At 39.3% G+C, this 14,970-nt stretch overlaps 1 protein-coding gene across 4 annotated transcripts in view; it reads left to right on the top strand.

Annotated features, from left to right (window-relative positions):
* Window positions 1-14,970, top strand: part of LOC150107404 (inositol polyphosphate-4-phosphatase type I A) — a 484,038-nt gene that overhangs the window by 177,717 nt on the left and 291,351 nt on the right. For all 4 annotated transcript variants that reach the window (XM_090391868.1, XM_090391866.1, XM_090391867.1 and 1 more), the window contains exon 9: window positions 317-396. In XM_090391868.1, the coding sequence (XP_090247994.1) occupies window positions 317-396 (80 nt within the window). The remainder of the gene's footprint in view (window positions 1-316; window positions 397-14,970) is intronic.

Here is a 14,970-nt window from a genome sequence, read left to right as displayed (position 1 = left end):
CTGCTCTAGAGCAAGGTTTCTGGATGTGTGATATATATATATATATATATATATATATAGTTGCCATTGGCTGAATTTCTGATTTCAGAACACTCCTGTGATGATAATACTTGCTAAGCCATATAATCCATTATGTTATGTTCCAAAAACCTTTGTGTTGTCACTTTTACATATAAGGGCCTGTTCATGTTTCCTTTTTATTACATTAAATGAATTGGAGGAATTTTTTTATGATTGTTTCACCCCCCTATTATATTCCTTAACTGTTATTCATTTTATAGGATTAGTATATGAACTGTGTTCTTTATTCCTATAGAGTACACTGCTGGGAGAATCTGTTTTCACAATGGGAACTCTAATTCAAAGTGAACATCATTGTTTAAGAATGACTTTAATGTAAGTTTACTTTTTAATAATTTCTTATTTTTCCCCTTTGAATGTGGTTCAAGTGTTCAACAGTAGTTTGTAATTCTGGAGTTGTTTTAACAATGCTTATTGAGTGTAATTTTGATAATTATATTCTACTCAATGTTTTACAATCCATGGATAATTTTTATTTCAAAAAACACAAGAACCTTGTTTATTGAGTACAAGAAACACTATGAACTTATGGAATTTACAGGTAGCTTGATAAGAATCCTAGACTAAAATTCATAGAGAGAGAGAGAGTGGGTGTGTAGTTATTTTACTTAACTTTAATAAACTAATACAGTATATCCTTGATTTAATAGATTTCAGATTTGGATGAAATTTTTCATGTTATTTTTGCATGGTATTGTTCACCTAGTGTCTAAGATATAAAATTTTGTCTAGTATTTTTTTAATTTAATTTTTTTTTTTTTTCGATCACTTCCATACATGAGAGGCCACAAGGCCTGTACAAATAAATGCCATGTGTGGGCTGGGTTCAAGAGGAAAATAATCTGTTGATATTCCTCTTGAAGAGCCAGAGACTATATGTAGTCTTTGGAAAAATAATTTATGGGAAAGGCTCAATTTTAAAGAATTCCACTATTTCCACAGAATTGATGCATATGGAACAAAGAATTAATTTAATTAATTCACAACACAAGAATCATAAGAAAATAATTAATGTTTATTAACTTATTTGCTGATATTTTGTTGATATTCTATCCAGTATCCTCAGAGCACAAAAACAGTTTGTCACAGTACATGAACAGCAGCAATTTAGTTAACAGTGGGACTAGTTTAAAAATTATAATGGATGACACAAAAAACTAAAGCTAACACAAGGATCTCTTAATTGGCACTATATATTGTTGGATAAAGAGAGAGATATTAGAAAAAAAGTATTAATTTGAACTATCATCCATTCCAACAGTATGGCATCCTCTACATACTTACTCACCAAGCCAGGGCTGTTTGTTCAAATGAACATGTAGCTGGAATGTATAAAGTTTCTTATGCCTGCAGTTTGGCCCACTTTGGATAGACTCATTAATCAGTTAACTAACATCTGTCTTGGAGAAAACAAAAATTACATCCGTGATCACGTGTACGGCAAGTCAGGACTAGTAGACCATGCTTTGAATAATCCTTCACATAGAAATGGAAGAAAACATCAGTATTACATAGCAGTCACTTAAAGGTCTGAGAGACTGTTTATAGGTTCAGAATCTGCTATGAAGCACTTCCCTAACAAGTATGATTGCACTCATTTGCTAAAAATCTGGCAGACAGTCATTCTGATACCAGATACCCTGACTTCTGCAAATTAACTTTATGGTTATCTTCCCCATTGAGGGCACATGTTAGCACATGCATTTTGTTTCAGTTACAATTTAAATTATTTCTAATCTTTTACTTTAGTGCCTGTGTGCTTGTCATAGTTATAATTTGTGCTATGAAGATGCTGGGTAGAAAATCAACAAAATATTAGTCTTCTTCTTCTTCTGCAGCTTCTCCCACTTAAGTGGGGGTCACTGTTGATGATGAGTCTCCTCCACATCCTCCTGCTTGGGCTGTCACCACATCCGAGTTCTTCATTCTCAAGTCCTCTTCTACCAGCTCCCTCCATCTCTTCTTTGGCCACTCACGCTTCCTCCTTCCTTGCACATCCATCTACATGACCCTTCTTCCCACATATTCGTCCTCCCTCCTCATCACATGACCAAACCATCTCAACCTTGCCTCCTGTATCTTTGCTCCTAAGTTCACTTTGTGACTTAATGACTATGTGAGGGGAACAGTTTCACTGTTCCCCTCACATAGTCATTTCTCAGACGATCCTTTCTGGTCACACCACACATCCACCTAAGCATTCTCATCTCTGCTACTTCCATCCTGTTGATGTTATTTTTCCTCAGGACCACAGTTTCTATAGCATACATCATAGCTGGCCTCACTACTGTCCTATAGATTTTGCCTTTCAGATTGATCGGCACCCTCTTATCGCATAACACTCCAGCCATCTCCCTCCAGTTCCTCCAACCTGCTTGTATCCTGCATCCCACTTCCTTCTCAGCTCCTCCATCTTCTTCCACTGTTGAACCTAAATATCTAAAGTCCCTCACCTTCCTGATGATATTTCCTTCCAGCTCCAGATCTGTCTCCTGGCTGCCGCCCACTGTGAAACACATATACTGTGCCTTATTTCTGCTCAGTCTCATACCTCTCTCTCTTCCAGTATTTTTCTCCATCTTTCCAGTTTAGTTCCCGCTTCTTCTCTTGAATCTGCACACAGCAAGATGTCATCTGCATACAACATTGTCCAAGGCGCATCTTCTCTCACCACCTCCATCACAATGTTAAACAGAAACGGATTTAATGCTGACCCTTGATGCAAGCCAACTATTACTTGAAAACTTTCTGTCTGTCCCAGAGAGGTCCGAACACTTGTCTTCACATTTCTGTACATCTCCCGCACCAACCTGACATATTTCTCCGGAACCTTCTTCTCCCTCAGACACCTCCAGACTTCTTGCCTTGGCACTCTATCGTATGCTTTCTCCAGATCAATAAATGCCAGATGTAGCTCCCGTTGTTTCTCTCTAAACTTTTCCATCATCTGCCATAACCCAAAGATAGCATCTGTTGTTGATCTACCAGACATGAAGCCAAATTGTTCCTTTGCAATCTCCACCTCCTTCCTCAATCTTCCATCAAGAACCCTTTCTAGGATTTTCATTGTGTGGGACATCAACTTTATTCCTCTGTAATTCTTACAGTCTTGTGCATCCCCTTTATCAGCAAAATATTAGTAAATTCAATAAATTAATTTATATTTCCTCTCTTGTTGTTTATATCATGAAGCACTATTATGAATAATCAGCAACACCTAAGCCTTTCTATTAGCATTCAGGAATTTATGATATTCTAAGGTAGTTTGGTCACTTAAACAGAATGGGAGAGAACTGATTTGCAAAACAAGTCATTTTTTTTTGGCAAGAAAAAGACCTGGAAGAAGACTGAGATATACATGGATTTATATATCAAGAAGTGCATTTGAATACCAAAACATACGATCTAGTGATGTTGATATCTTGACAGATAACAGATTAATTTTGAGGAAAATTGTCAATAGGAAGTTGGTAATGATGTAAACTTTCATGTAGTACTATCAAAATATCATGTACACTGAATATTGCTCTCACATTTAGGGATAGCCCCCCCGAGAGCTCCCTCAAAATGTTTAACTTAGTACAGAGAAGGACAATTAGATTGATTAATAACCCATCTCTTACCAAATCACTCCACCCACTTTTGCACAAGAGTTTGGTTTCTGCAGTATGTGTATCCTATAAATATTTGCATGGCAAATGTTCACATGAAATAGCATCAGTAATTCCCCACTCAGTACTAAATTCATTGGAATGTGTGCAGCTACTGCCCAACTTGAGTTGTGCAGGAGTTTTGAGTTGTACTGTGAAGCAGTACAACTCAAAACCCATAGAACAAGTTTCTTTCCCTCCTCTTTCATCCTTACTACTGCTGTATTATGGAACAGTCTTTGCCCTTATGTATTTCTCAAGAAATACAATATACAGGCTAAAATCAAATGTATACAAGTTTCTCCTTTCTTAACCCGCTACCTGTTAATGATGAACAGCCTATTTTTTTTTTTACCCACTGCAGGATTAAGGCCTCTCCCATTGAAGGAGGTTTTGGGTCTACTATTCCCATTGTGACCCAGTCCATATCGGGAGAGCGTATCTATACTTGGTGAATGAATGTATGAAGATGGAAGACAATCATAATGTTGTGTCGGAAATAACTGGCCCACTATAAGTCAGCCATTGGTTTCAGACACAACATGAAAGAATAGAATCTTAACATAGACATGCTTAAACTCTCAAGAGCAGACGTAGAGCGGCAATAACTAACTTGTAAATGTAAAGTGTATTAATTTAATTGATAATGATTGCATATATTTCAAATATTGTTTTAGAATAATACCCAATACTGGGAAAATTCATGTTAACCAATCAGCAGAAGGCCTGATCATTACGCAGTAGTCCATGACACAGCAGAAAATCCGAAACATCATCCGGTAACCCCTGTAGTAACAGTTCTGTCGAGAGGGCTGCCGAGTAAAGACCGTAACCTTATCTGACGAATCAAAGATGGCTGAGTGAGTGACGTAGACAGAGAGAGAGAGAGAGGGAGCTCGCCGCTAAGATATAAGGAGCAGCGCACACTTCAAACGCTCTCTTGTTTTCCTGCATTTTTCCTGTGTGCCAGTGAGAAGGCTGAGGAAGCTTGTCGCCGATGTCCAGCAACCCTCCACATTGCAGTGGATCCCGATGCGTACAGGTCGTCCATCTGAACAACAAGGAACCAGCAGACAGGGCCATTGGTGAGCTACCGCCAATGTGACGATTTCGAAGGGCTCAACACTTCGAGAGGAATGAGTGAAGAAAGACAGCGGAACGACAAGAAAATCTTGCCATATCCGAGGAAGAATCAGACATAAAACAAAGGGGCCACCATGCTAAGGAGATTAACTGGTAAGGCAAATATTTCTTACCCTATATGCATAAGAGGTGCTATAAAACCAGAGTGAACAAAGAGAAAGGGGAAAACCTTGAGCATAGCCCTGCTTGACCTGACTAGAAGATCCGTTTTGGACTGAACGTCTTGACAGGACCTTCCTGATTGTAATTTGTGAACTTGTGTTAGAGTGAACTTTAATAGAACAGTTAAGAAATTAATTGTTATAAGAGACACAATGAATGAAGGCACTGCTCTGTATATTAAGCCTGTGACTTGCATAAGATGTATAGCAAAGAGTTTCCCTTTTACAAAAGTTGTAATTGTTAAGATTGATTGAACACATCATGCATAATTTATTTAACCTAGCATTGTCAAAACTTGCATAACAACAGGAGTATCATTTAATTGTAACACAAGCTACGGATGTAACACTGATTAACTAATGCTCCTGAATTATGATTGCATGAACCTGTAATTTTAAGAAGTACGTGAGAGGGATTGAATGAGCCCATTGTTTTTGTGCATGAACTTATTTCTTGTATATCATTATTATTGTTTAATTTCCTGTACATGAATATTAGTTGTATTAAAATGCATTATCTTAGATCAAAGTTTGTATGTTCTGTTAACTGAGACTGACCTACCACTTATTAAAAGTTTGAACCTGTGTAAGTGGGGGGGAGACATGTGTATAAGTAAAGGGGGGGGCTGTGACTGTATACCGTGTGTTCCCATTGCTAAGTAATATTGTGGAGATAGTTATTAAAGTAAGCCTAGGCATTAGGACTAGTCACTGGCTGGCGCAGTAGATTTAAGATAAATACATTTGTCGGAGGCTAACTCCTGGTACAAGTAAAACTATACCAAGTAAAAGCTAGAGTAACGAGATACAACAATGGTGCAGAAGTTGACAGGATGTGCTTGAAAAAGAAAAACATAAAGCAAGCAATACAAGCACGATAAGTTGGTTTCAGTCTCACACACAGAACTTAATTAAGATATTGAAAATTCATAGAGAGAAAAAAGGGTTCGTAACTCATCCTGTAACAAAGTGTAACTTGAAAGAGTAAGTATGCCTTTACCAACATCATCTGAAATGAGCAACCCTGAATTTTTTAAAACTATGAACCCCAAACAAATATGTCCCAAATTCTCAGTGGAAGGGAATGATAACATAGGATCCTTCCTCTGGTACATAGAAAGGCTAAAGAAAGCAGCCAATTGAAGTGAGCCTCAACTATTAACCCTAATACATAGTGGGCTGGAAGGGAAAGCAAAGAAGATGATGCACTCCCACCCCACCTTAAACTGAGCATTAAATTAGAACGATTTCAAAAAAGCATTGATATCTGAGTTCAAAAAAAGAAAGGGAGGAACAAGCAAGCATTAGAAAAATTTTACAAATGCATACAGAAAAAAGGGGAAAGGGTGATAGAATTCTTCAATAGACTGTCAAACCTCGCCACACGAAAAAGAACATATTGAATGGCTAATGCTACAACAATTCCGAGCAGGCATCTCACCTGAACTACAAGAGAGCGTATACCTCAGTGGAACAAATAGCCTTGATATGTGCTACATAGCGGCTAGAGAGAGGGAAGAAATAGTGGCAAACATTACCCCAAGCCTCTGAATACAGAGAAATGATAATAGAAAACAGGCATGGTAGAAAGGGGAAAAGATTTTGAGGGCCAAAATCCCAACCCCAAGGATAATGAGAGCACATACTACAAGGTGGCAGAAATACCAACTATGTCGACTTCCCCAGGGAGCCCGAAACTCTGCCATGAGTTTCCAATGCCTCATGAATGACGTGCTGGCAGGACTTTTAGGCAAAGGCGTTTTGTGTTTCCAGGATGACCTGCTGATATACTCCACCACCATAAAGGAGCACACTGAAACCTTGCTGAACATGTTAGATTGGTTGGACAAAGCCAGGCTGTCACTGAAGTGCTCAAAGTGTGAATTCTTCTTTCACAAGGTCAATTACCTTGGACATATCATAACAGGGGATGGGATAATACCCTCACGAAACAATGTGAATGCCATATTAGATGTAAACCCTACCCCCCCCTCCACAATCAGGCAGGTTAGGCGGTATCTGGGGATGGTAAATTTTTACCGTAAATTCATTCCCCAATGTTCTGAAATAATGAAGCCCATAGTGAGCCTGACCAAGAAAGGAACAAAATTTGCCTGGAAGGCAGAGCAACAAGAAGCATTCCATACGTTAAACCAGGCATTAACTACGGCCCCCGTTCTCATCCACCCAAAGCTGGGGAGGACCTTCTACCTTGTGGCTGACGCATCAAAAGATACTATCGATGCTGTACTGGAACAGAGGGAAGGGGAATCTTTCAAGCCGGTCGCATTCATTAGTAGGAAGTTATCCCCCTCAGAAGAGAATTACTCAGTGATTGAGAGGGAAGCGTTAGCAATCGTATATAGCCTCAGGAAGCTCCGTCACCTACTGTTAGGGCATGACATCATCCTCAGATCTGACCACAAGTCCTTGTCCTTCATGTCATCCATGAAGGATAAAAATCAAAGGATTGCACGCTGGTCTTTGGAGTTGCAGGAGTTTAGAATGGAGGTCAGTTATATACCCGGAAAGATTAACGTGGTAGCTGACTACCTGTCTTGGTCACTAACATCCCAGCCTGAGGAGAATTCCAACCATATAGGAAGAACTACCGAATGAATTTCAGTCATTCAAGAGTTAAAGAAGGGAGGGACACCCGAACCCCTATATCAGACTTGGGAGAAGCCTGACATCATTCAGACCCAAAAGACTGACCCGGTATGGGGAGGAGTCTACAAGAAGTTGTCAAGTGCGAATGGTACACATCATGGGTCAGAGCCATATGGTAACATGCACATAGACAGTAACGGCCTTCTGCAATCTAAGCAAGTCATCACTGAGAGATGGAAGGAGAAGATAATAGTACCCGAAGCCATGATTCCATGGATGTTACACACATTCCATGATACTGATCTAGCAGGACATCAGGGAATACACAGAACATTAAAATGGGTGACTGATAGGTACCTCTGGAAGGGAATGAGACACAACATGGAAACATATGTCTCTTCATGCAACCTATGCCAGAAGAAGAAGTCCCCTATCACAGGTAAGGCCCCTATTCAGCCGTTCTTCCCTCTCCCCTCGTGCCCCTTCCAGGCCGTGGCCATGGACATTGTGGGGGCCACTTCCCACCACTTCAAATGGGAACAGGTACATCTTAGTCGTAATAGACATGTTCTCCAGGTTCCCCAAAGCCACGGCCATGAAGGACCAAACGGCCAGAACAGTTGCAAACAAGTTGTTCAGGATGATCTTTTCGTGATATGGGACTCCTGAAACCCTGTTATCAGATCAGGGCACTAACTTCATGGCCGAGGTACTCCTACAGTTATGCGAATCATTGGGGATAAAAAAACTCTTCACCACCCCATATCACCCCCAGGCGAATGGGATGTGTGTGTGAGAGGATGAACCGCACTCTGAAGCTCACCTTGGTGAAACTAGCAGAGGAGCAGATCTCAGAGTGGGATGTCCGTCTACCTCACACCCTCTTCGCCTGTAGAACAGCCCTACACACAGCCACCAGGGAAGTCCCTGCAGTACTTCTATATGGATTTGAACCCCTTTTCCCAAATGACTTCAGGAATTCCAGGGCAGAAATCGGTTTTCCCGACATCAATGAGTATCTAAATGGCCTCATAAGAGATAACAAGTTAGCATATGATTTAGTAGCTGAAACCAGGGAAAGGAGCTCCCTCCGTGCAAGACAGTATGCTAACAGACTAAGGAAGGCTAAGGACCTGACGACGGGAAGCTTAGTTCTAACCGAGCAGGGCTTCAAGGGAAAAGGAAAAGGGGAGAAGTTCGGCAAAAGCGCACTCGGACCATTTGAAGTGATCGAAAAGATAACACCTGTAACCTTCAAAATCAAGGAGACCAGCCCTCGTGGTAAGGTTATAGTTGTTCACTCTGATTGCCTAAAACTATACAAGACTAGATCAGCAAGACTAGTCTGCTTCGGTGACTCATCAGAGAGTGTCTGAGGAAATAAGAGAAGGGGGGGGGGAGGGTTAGAACAGTTACAGACATAAAAGAAGCTCGCCACACATCAATCTGCAGTCAAAGAAAAACGGAAACCACAATGCGAGGGAGGAAGAACACCACCAAGACGAATATGTTCCCTTCAACATGAGACACAGGGAGACCCTGGTTGTTACCTGTGAGGATAATACCAATCGGGGGAGTCAAGATAGGCCAACCGTGCCAGCAGAGAGAGAGGAGCACAAAATCTGGTACATTAGGTATATGCTGAGGCATAGGCATGGAGGACAACCCTTCCCCAGAGAAAGGAGAGGATGTTGTTAGCAAAATTCATTTTAGAAAAAAAGGGGAGGGGGGGGTAAAGTGTGATTCAAAATTTTTCTGTAACTCCATTAAAGAATAATTTTTAACTAAAGGGGGGGGGGGGGTTGTGTCGGAAATAACTGGCCCACTATAAGTCAGCCATTGGTTTCAGACACAACATGAAAGAATAGAATCTTAACATAAAGACATGCTTAAACTCTCAAGAGCAGAACGTAGAGAGGCAATAACTAACTTGTAAATGTAAAGTGTATTAATTTAATTGATAATGATTGCATATAATTCAAATATTGTTTTAGAATAATACCCAATACTGGGAAAATTCTGCTGATTAACCAATCAGCAGAAGGCCTGATCATTACGCAATAGTCCATGACACAGCAGAAAATCCGAAACGTCATCTGGTAACCCCTGCAGTAACAGTTCTGTCGAGAGGGCTGCCGAGTAAAGAACGTGACCTTATCTGATGAATCAAAGACGGCTGAGTGAGTGATGTAGACAGAGAGCGAGGGAGCTCACCACTAAGATATAAGGAGCAGCGTGCACTTCAAACGCTCTCTTGTTTTCCTGCATTTTTCCTGTGTGCCAGTGAGAAGGCTGAGGAAGCTTGTCGCTAATGTCCAGCAACCCTCCACGTTGCAGTGGGTCCCGATGCGTACAGGTCGTCCATCTGAACAACAAGGAACCAGCATACAGGGCCATTGGTGAGTACCGCCAATGTGACAATTTCGAAGGGGCTCAACACTTCGAGAGGAATGAATGAAGAAAGACAGCAGAACGACAAGAAAATCTTGCCATATCCGAGGAAGAATCAGACATAAAACAAAGGGGCCACCATGCTAAGGAGATTAACTGGTAAGGCAAATATTTCTTACCCCATATGCATAAGAGGTGCTGTAAAACCAGAGTGAATAAAGAGAAAGGGGAAAACCCTGAGCATAGCCCTGCTTGACCCGACTAGAAGATCCGTTTTGGACTGAACGTCTTGGCAGGAACTTCCTGATTATAATTTGTGAACTTTAATAAAACAGTTAAGAAATGAATTATTATAAGAGGCACAATGAATGAAGGCACTGCTCTGTATATTAAGCCTGTGACTTGCATAAGATGTATAGCAAAGAGGTTTCCCTTTTACAAAAGTTGTAATTGTTAAGATTTATTGAACACATCATGCATAATTTATTTAACCTAGCATTGTCAAAACTTGCATAACAACAGGAGTATCATTTAATCGTAACACAAGCTACGGAAGTAACAATGATTAACTAATGCTCCTGAATTATGATTGCATGAACCTGTAATTTTGAGAAGTACATGCAGTTTTTGTGCATGAACTTATTTCTTGTATATCATTATTATTGCTTAATTTCCTGTACATGAATATTAGTTGTATTAAAATGCATTATCTTAGATCAAAGTTTATATGTTCTGTTAACTGAGACTGACCTACCACTTATCAAAAGTTCGAACCTATGTAAGTGGGGGGAGACATTTGTATAAGTAAAGGGGGGAGCCGCGACTGCATACCATGTGTTCCCATTGCTAAGTAATATTGTAGAGATTTAAGTAAGTTTAGTTATTAGAGATTTAAGTTATTAAAGTAAGCCTAGGCATCAGGAACTAGTCACCGGCTGGCACAGTTGTTTTAAGATAAATAAATTTGTCGGAGGCTAACTCCTGGTACAAGTAAAACTATACCAAGTAAAAACTAGGGTAACGAGTACAACAATAAACATCCATGCCTATGCAGGATTTGAACCCATAACCTCTTGGCTGGAGAGCGGATATGCTAACCAAGCCGTATTTGGAGATGATGATTGTGATATGAAATCTAGTATGATTGTGCAACAAAGATTCCTGTTTAAATAACCATCTATTAGTAGTTTTGTTGCATTCTGATAGGAGTATAGCCCAAAATCATAAGATATTTCAACTGTTATTCTCTTTTACGCTTCATTGGTTAAATACTTTTGTTTTTGTGATTTTCATCTCCACACCTTCATTGGTTAAATACTTTTGTTTTTGTGATTTTCATCTCCACACCTAATTAAAGAATAATTTACTGAGATGAGATAATAGGAATTTTTGATAGGAGTTGATAGGAATACCTGTTGAGATAGCTGTAATTACTAATTTTATTTGTTTTACTGGAAATAAATGTTTCAACATTCTTGGTGCAGCAATATATGCAATTTTTAATTTTTATTCCAACTAATCACTTGGAATTACATTTACCTCTTATTCTTAATAAAATGAAATAATTGTTATGTTTACATAATTATTATGCAGAAGATATGAGTTTGACAGAAAGAAGGATCTGTATCATGGTGACAGACCCCACCTAAATAGTTTCGGTGTAAGGTGTCTAAGGAGAAATTTGTTCATGAGCATGCTGAAGTGCAAATGCAGGAAGACTTAAGAAATTAGGATGGATGTAGGTGATTGTGTTTGAATGCACCCATGAAGGGAATGAATGTGAAAATAACCAGCAAGTGCAGAATATAGTCTCTCAAGTAAAAATATTGAATAGGATAGTCAATTCAGGAAGTAAAGGTTGTTGGGGACCATAAGGGATGCTACCATTTCTATATACTAATTCCAGAGGCATCAGGAACAAGAGAGAGGAGTTTTCCACATTGGTTATTACAACCTCATCAAAAGTTATAGACATTAGTGACAGTTGACTGCGGAACATGGAATGTAAGAAGAACTCTTCACCAGGAAGGAGCATTGGAAATACTACTGCATGAATTAGACAACTGCCGATGGGAAGTGATTGGACTCTGTGAAACCAGATGGACCGGAAAAGGAGAATTCCATCATGGACAGTACAAAATCTTAACTTCAGGCAGAGAGGACAACAAACACCAAGAAGGAGTAGCACTTATATTAAAACCAAAGGTTCAAACCTCTCTATTGTCCTACAATCCTATCTCACTTAGGATAATTAAGCAAGATGTAAAACATCAATCGAATCACTAACTATTATTCAAGTATACTCACCAACTTCGACATCATCAGAAGAAGACATTGATGAGTTCTATATAGATTTGCAAAAAGCAGTACAGCAGACATCAAGTCAAGATCTCCTAATTGTAATGGGGGACTTAAACACAAAAGTAGGCAAAGACTGGGATACCTGGCCAAGAGTAATCAGAAAGTTCGGGTATGGAGAAAGCAATGAACGTGGTGAAAGACTGCTAAACTTCTGCTCAAATAATAGACTAACAATAACCAACACTCTCTTTAAACATCCAAAACCCCAAAGAAAATGGACATGGATATCACCAGACAGACAAACCAAGAATATGATAGACTATCATCATCATCAAATTCCTGCCATGTACCCTCAAGGGGTGTACAGGATATGACAGTACTACATGAAAAAATTACATCATTACTAACTTCCTATCTACAATTTTCATCCAAATCAGTCTGTTACTTGTCGAGACTCCAACATTAGCAGATCTTGTATTTCTATCGTCTAAGGCACTTTGTACCGTATCAATCTACCTATATCTTGGTCTTCCTCTGGGTCGTTTTCCTGCCAACCTGGCAGAGAACACTTGTTTTGCTAATCTTTCCTCTCCCATTCTATTTAAATGACCATACCACCTGAGATTAGCTCTGCTAATGCATTCCTGGATGCTGACAATGTCAAGTTCTTTCCTAATATCCTCATTTTTAATATGATATTGCCACTGATGCCATCTGTTCATGCCTCTGATCTTTCTCAGGACTCTCATATCTGCGGTCTCTAGTCTTTGGTCAAGTGTTTTACTTCTGACCCAGCTCTCAGATCCATAAGTTAAAACTGGTTTGAATACTGTCTTGTATACAGCTAATTTAGTGTTCCGACTAATTTCTCTCTTATTCCATATGAATTTATTCAATTGACTTCCCACCATACCAGCTTTGCTGATTCTTTGTCTATTTCTATATTTAATTTACCATCTTCAGTAAAAATTGTGCCTAAGTAGCTGAAATGTTTTACTTGTTCCACAGGTTCTCCATTCACAACACAGTTGTCATTTTCAATGATTCTGCCTATTTTCATTGTGTTTTTGTCATTTTATTGCTGACCTTCATACCATATCTATTACAACAGCTATTCAATTTAGTCAGAGAATCTTGCAGACTTGTAGCGGATTTATTTAGAAGTATAACATCATCCGCATAAAGCAAAGAGCTGACATTAACATCTCCAATTTTGATATCAGGTTTAATACCACTTTCCTTCATAATGTGATCCATATAGATAATGAATAACAGAGAGGATAATGTACATCCTTGTCTCACACCAGATTTAACATTAAACCATCTTCCTGTACTTCCTTCAATTCTAACTGCTGACTTACAACTCAAATAAAGACTAAGTATTGCTTGATATAATGCCCAATTGATACCATATAACTGCAGCGTATTGAATAGCTTCTCTCTTGGCACCTTGTCATATGCTTTTTCCAAATCGACAAAACTTAAATACAGATCTTTGTTATATTCCCATGCTTTCTCGACTATTTGTCGTAAAGTGAAGATCTGATCCTGACAGCCTCTATTTGGCCTGAATCCAGCTTGTTCTTCACCAAGCTTTTCTTCCACAATTCTTCTCAACCGTTTCTCAAGTATACTTGCATAGATCTTGCCAGGAACACTCAGTAGGGAAATACCTCTGTAATTCTCACATTGTTTTATTTCCCTTTTTATATATGGGTACTATTTCAACTATTTGTTGTAAAGTGAAGATCTGATCCTGACAGCCTCTATTTGGCCTGAATCCAGCTTGTTCTTCACCCAGCTTTTCTTCCACAATTCTTCTCAATCGTTTCTCAAGTATACTTGCATAGATCTTGCCAGGAACACTCAGTAGGGAAATATCTGTGTAATTCTCGCATTGTTTTATTTCCCTTTTTATATATGGGTACTATGAGAGCTCTACTGCAATCATCGGGAATTCGTCCCTCTGTCCAGGCTTTCTGAACTATGCAGTGCAGCCACTGTAAGACTCTGATACCACCATACTTCAGCATTTCTGGTCGAATATCACCTACTCCTGCTGCCTTTCCACATTTCAAGCCTTTGATGGCTTTTTCTACTTCAAGTATGGATATGTATTCCTGATTGGATGCCTGGTCAGTGTTTTTTTATCACTGTGCTGTCATCACTGCTTGTTCCATTTAGCAGTTTTTCAAAGTAATTACTCCATACTTCAAGGATTTCTTTTTCTCCCAGTTTCATGTCACCTTTATCATCTCTACCTCCTTTTACAGCACTTTCCTCCATTCCTAAGCTTCTTCAACAACCTCCAGAATATTTTGTCACCTTCTTGATATTTATTTTCTATATTCTTGCCAAAGTCCTCCCATGACTTTTGTTTAGCTAGTTTTACACAGTGTTTAGCATTCTTGCATTTGTCTCTTATTCTCTAAGAGCACAAGCTGACTTATTTGACAGGAACTTTTGATATGCTTTCTTCTTTTCCTTCACTGCCTCTTTAACTTCCTGTGTCCGCCAGGGAGTTCTGATTTTTTTTATCCTTGCACACAACCTCACCACATGCCTCTCTGGCAGAATCAATCAATGTTTTCTTCAGAGTTTGCCACTGAATCTCCAAGGTTTGATTCCTGTTC

Source organism: Typopeltis vanoorti, chromosome 4 (genome assembly GCF_054136105.1).
Source record: "Typopeltis vanoorti isolate ZY-2024b chromosome 4, IOZ_Tvanoo_1.0, whole genome shotgun sequence".
NCBI lineage: Eukaryota > Metazoa > Arthropoda > Arachnida > Uropygi > Thelyphonidae > Typopeltis > Typopeltis vanoorti.
This window is presented reverse-complemented; position numbering and strand designations above follow the sequence as displayed.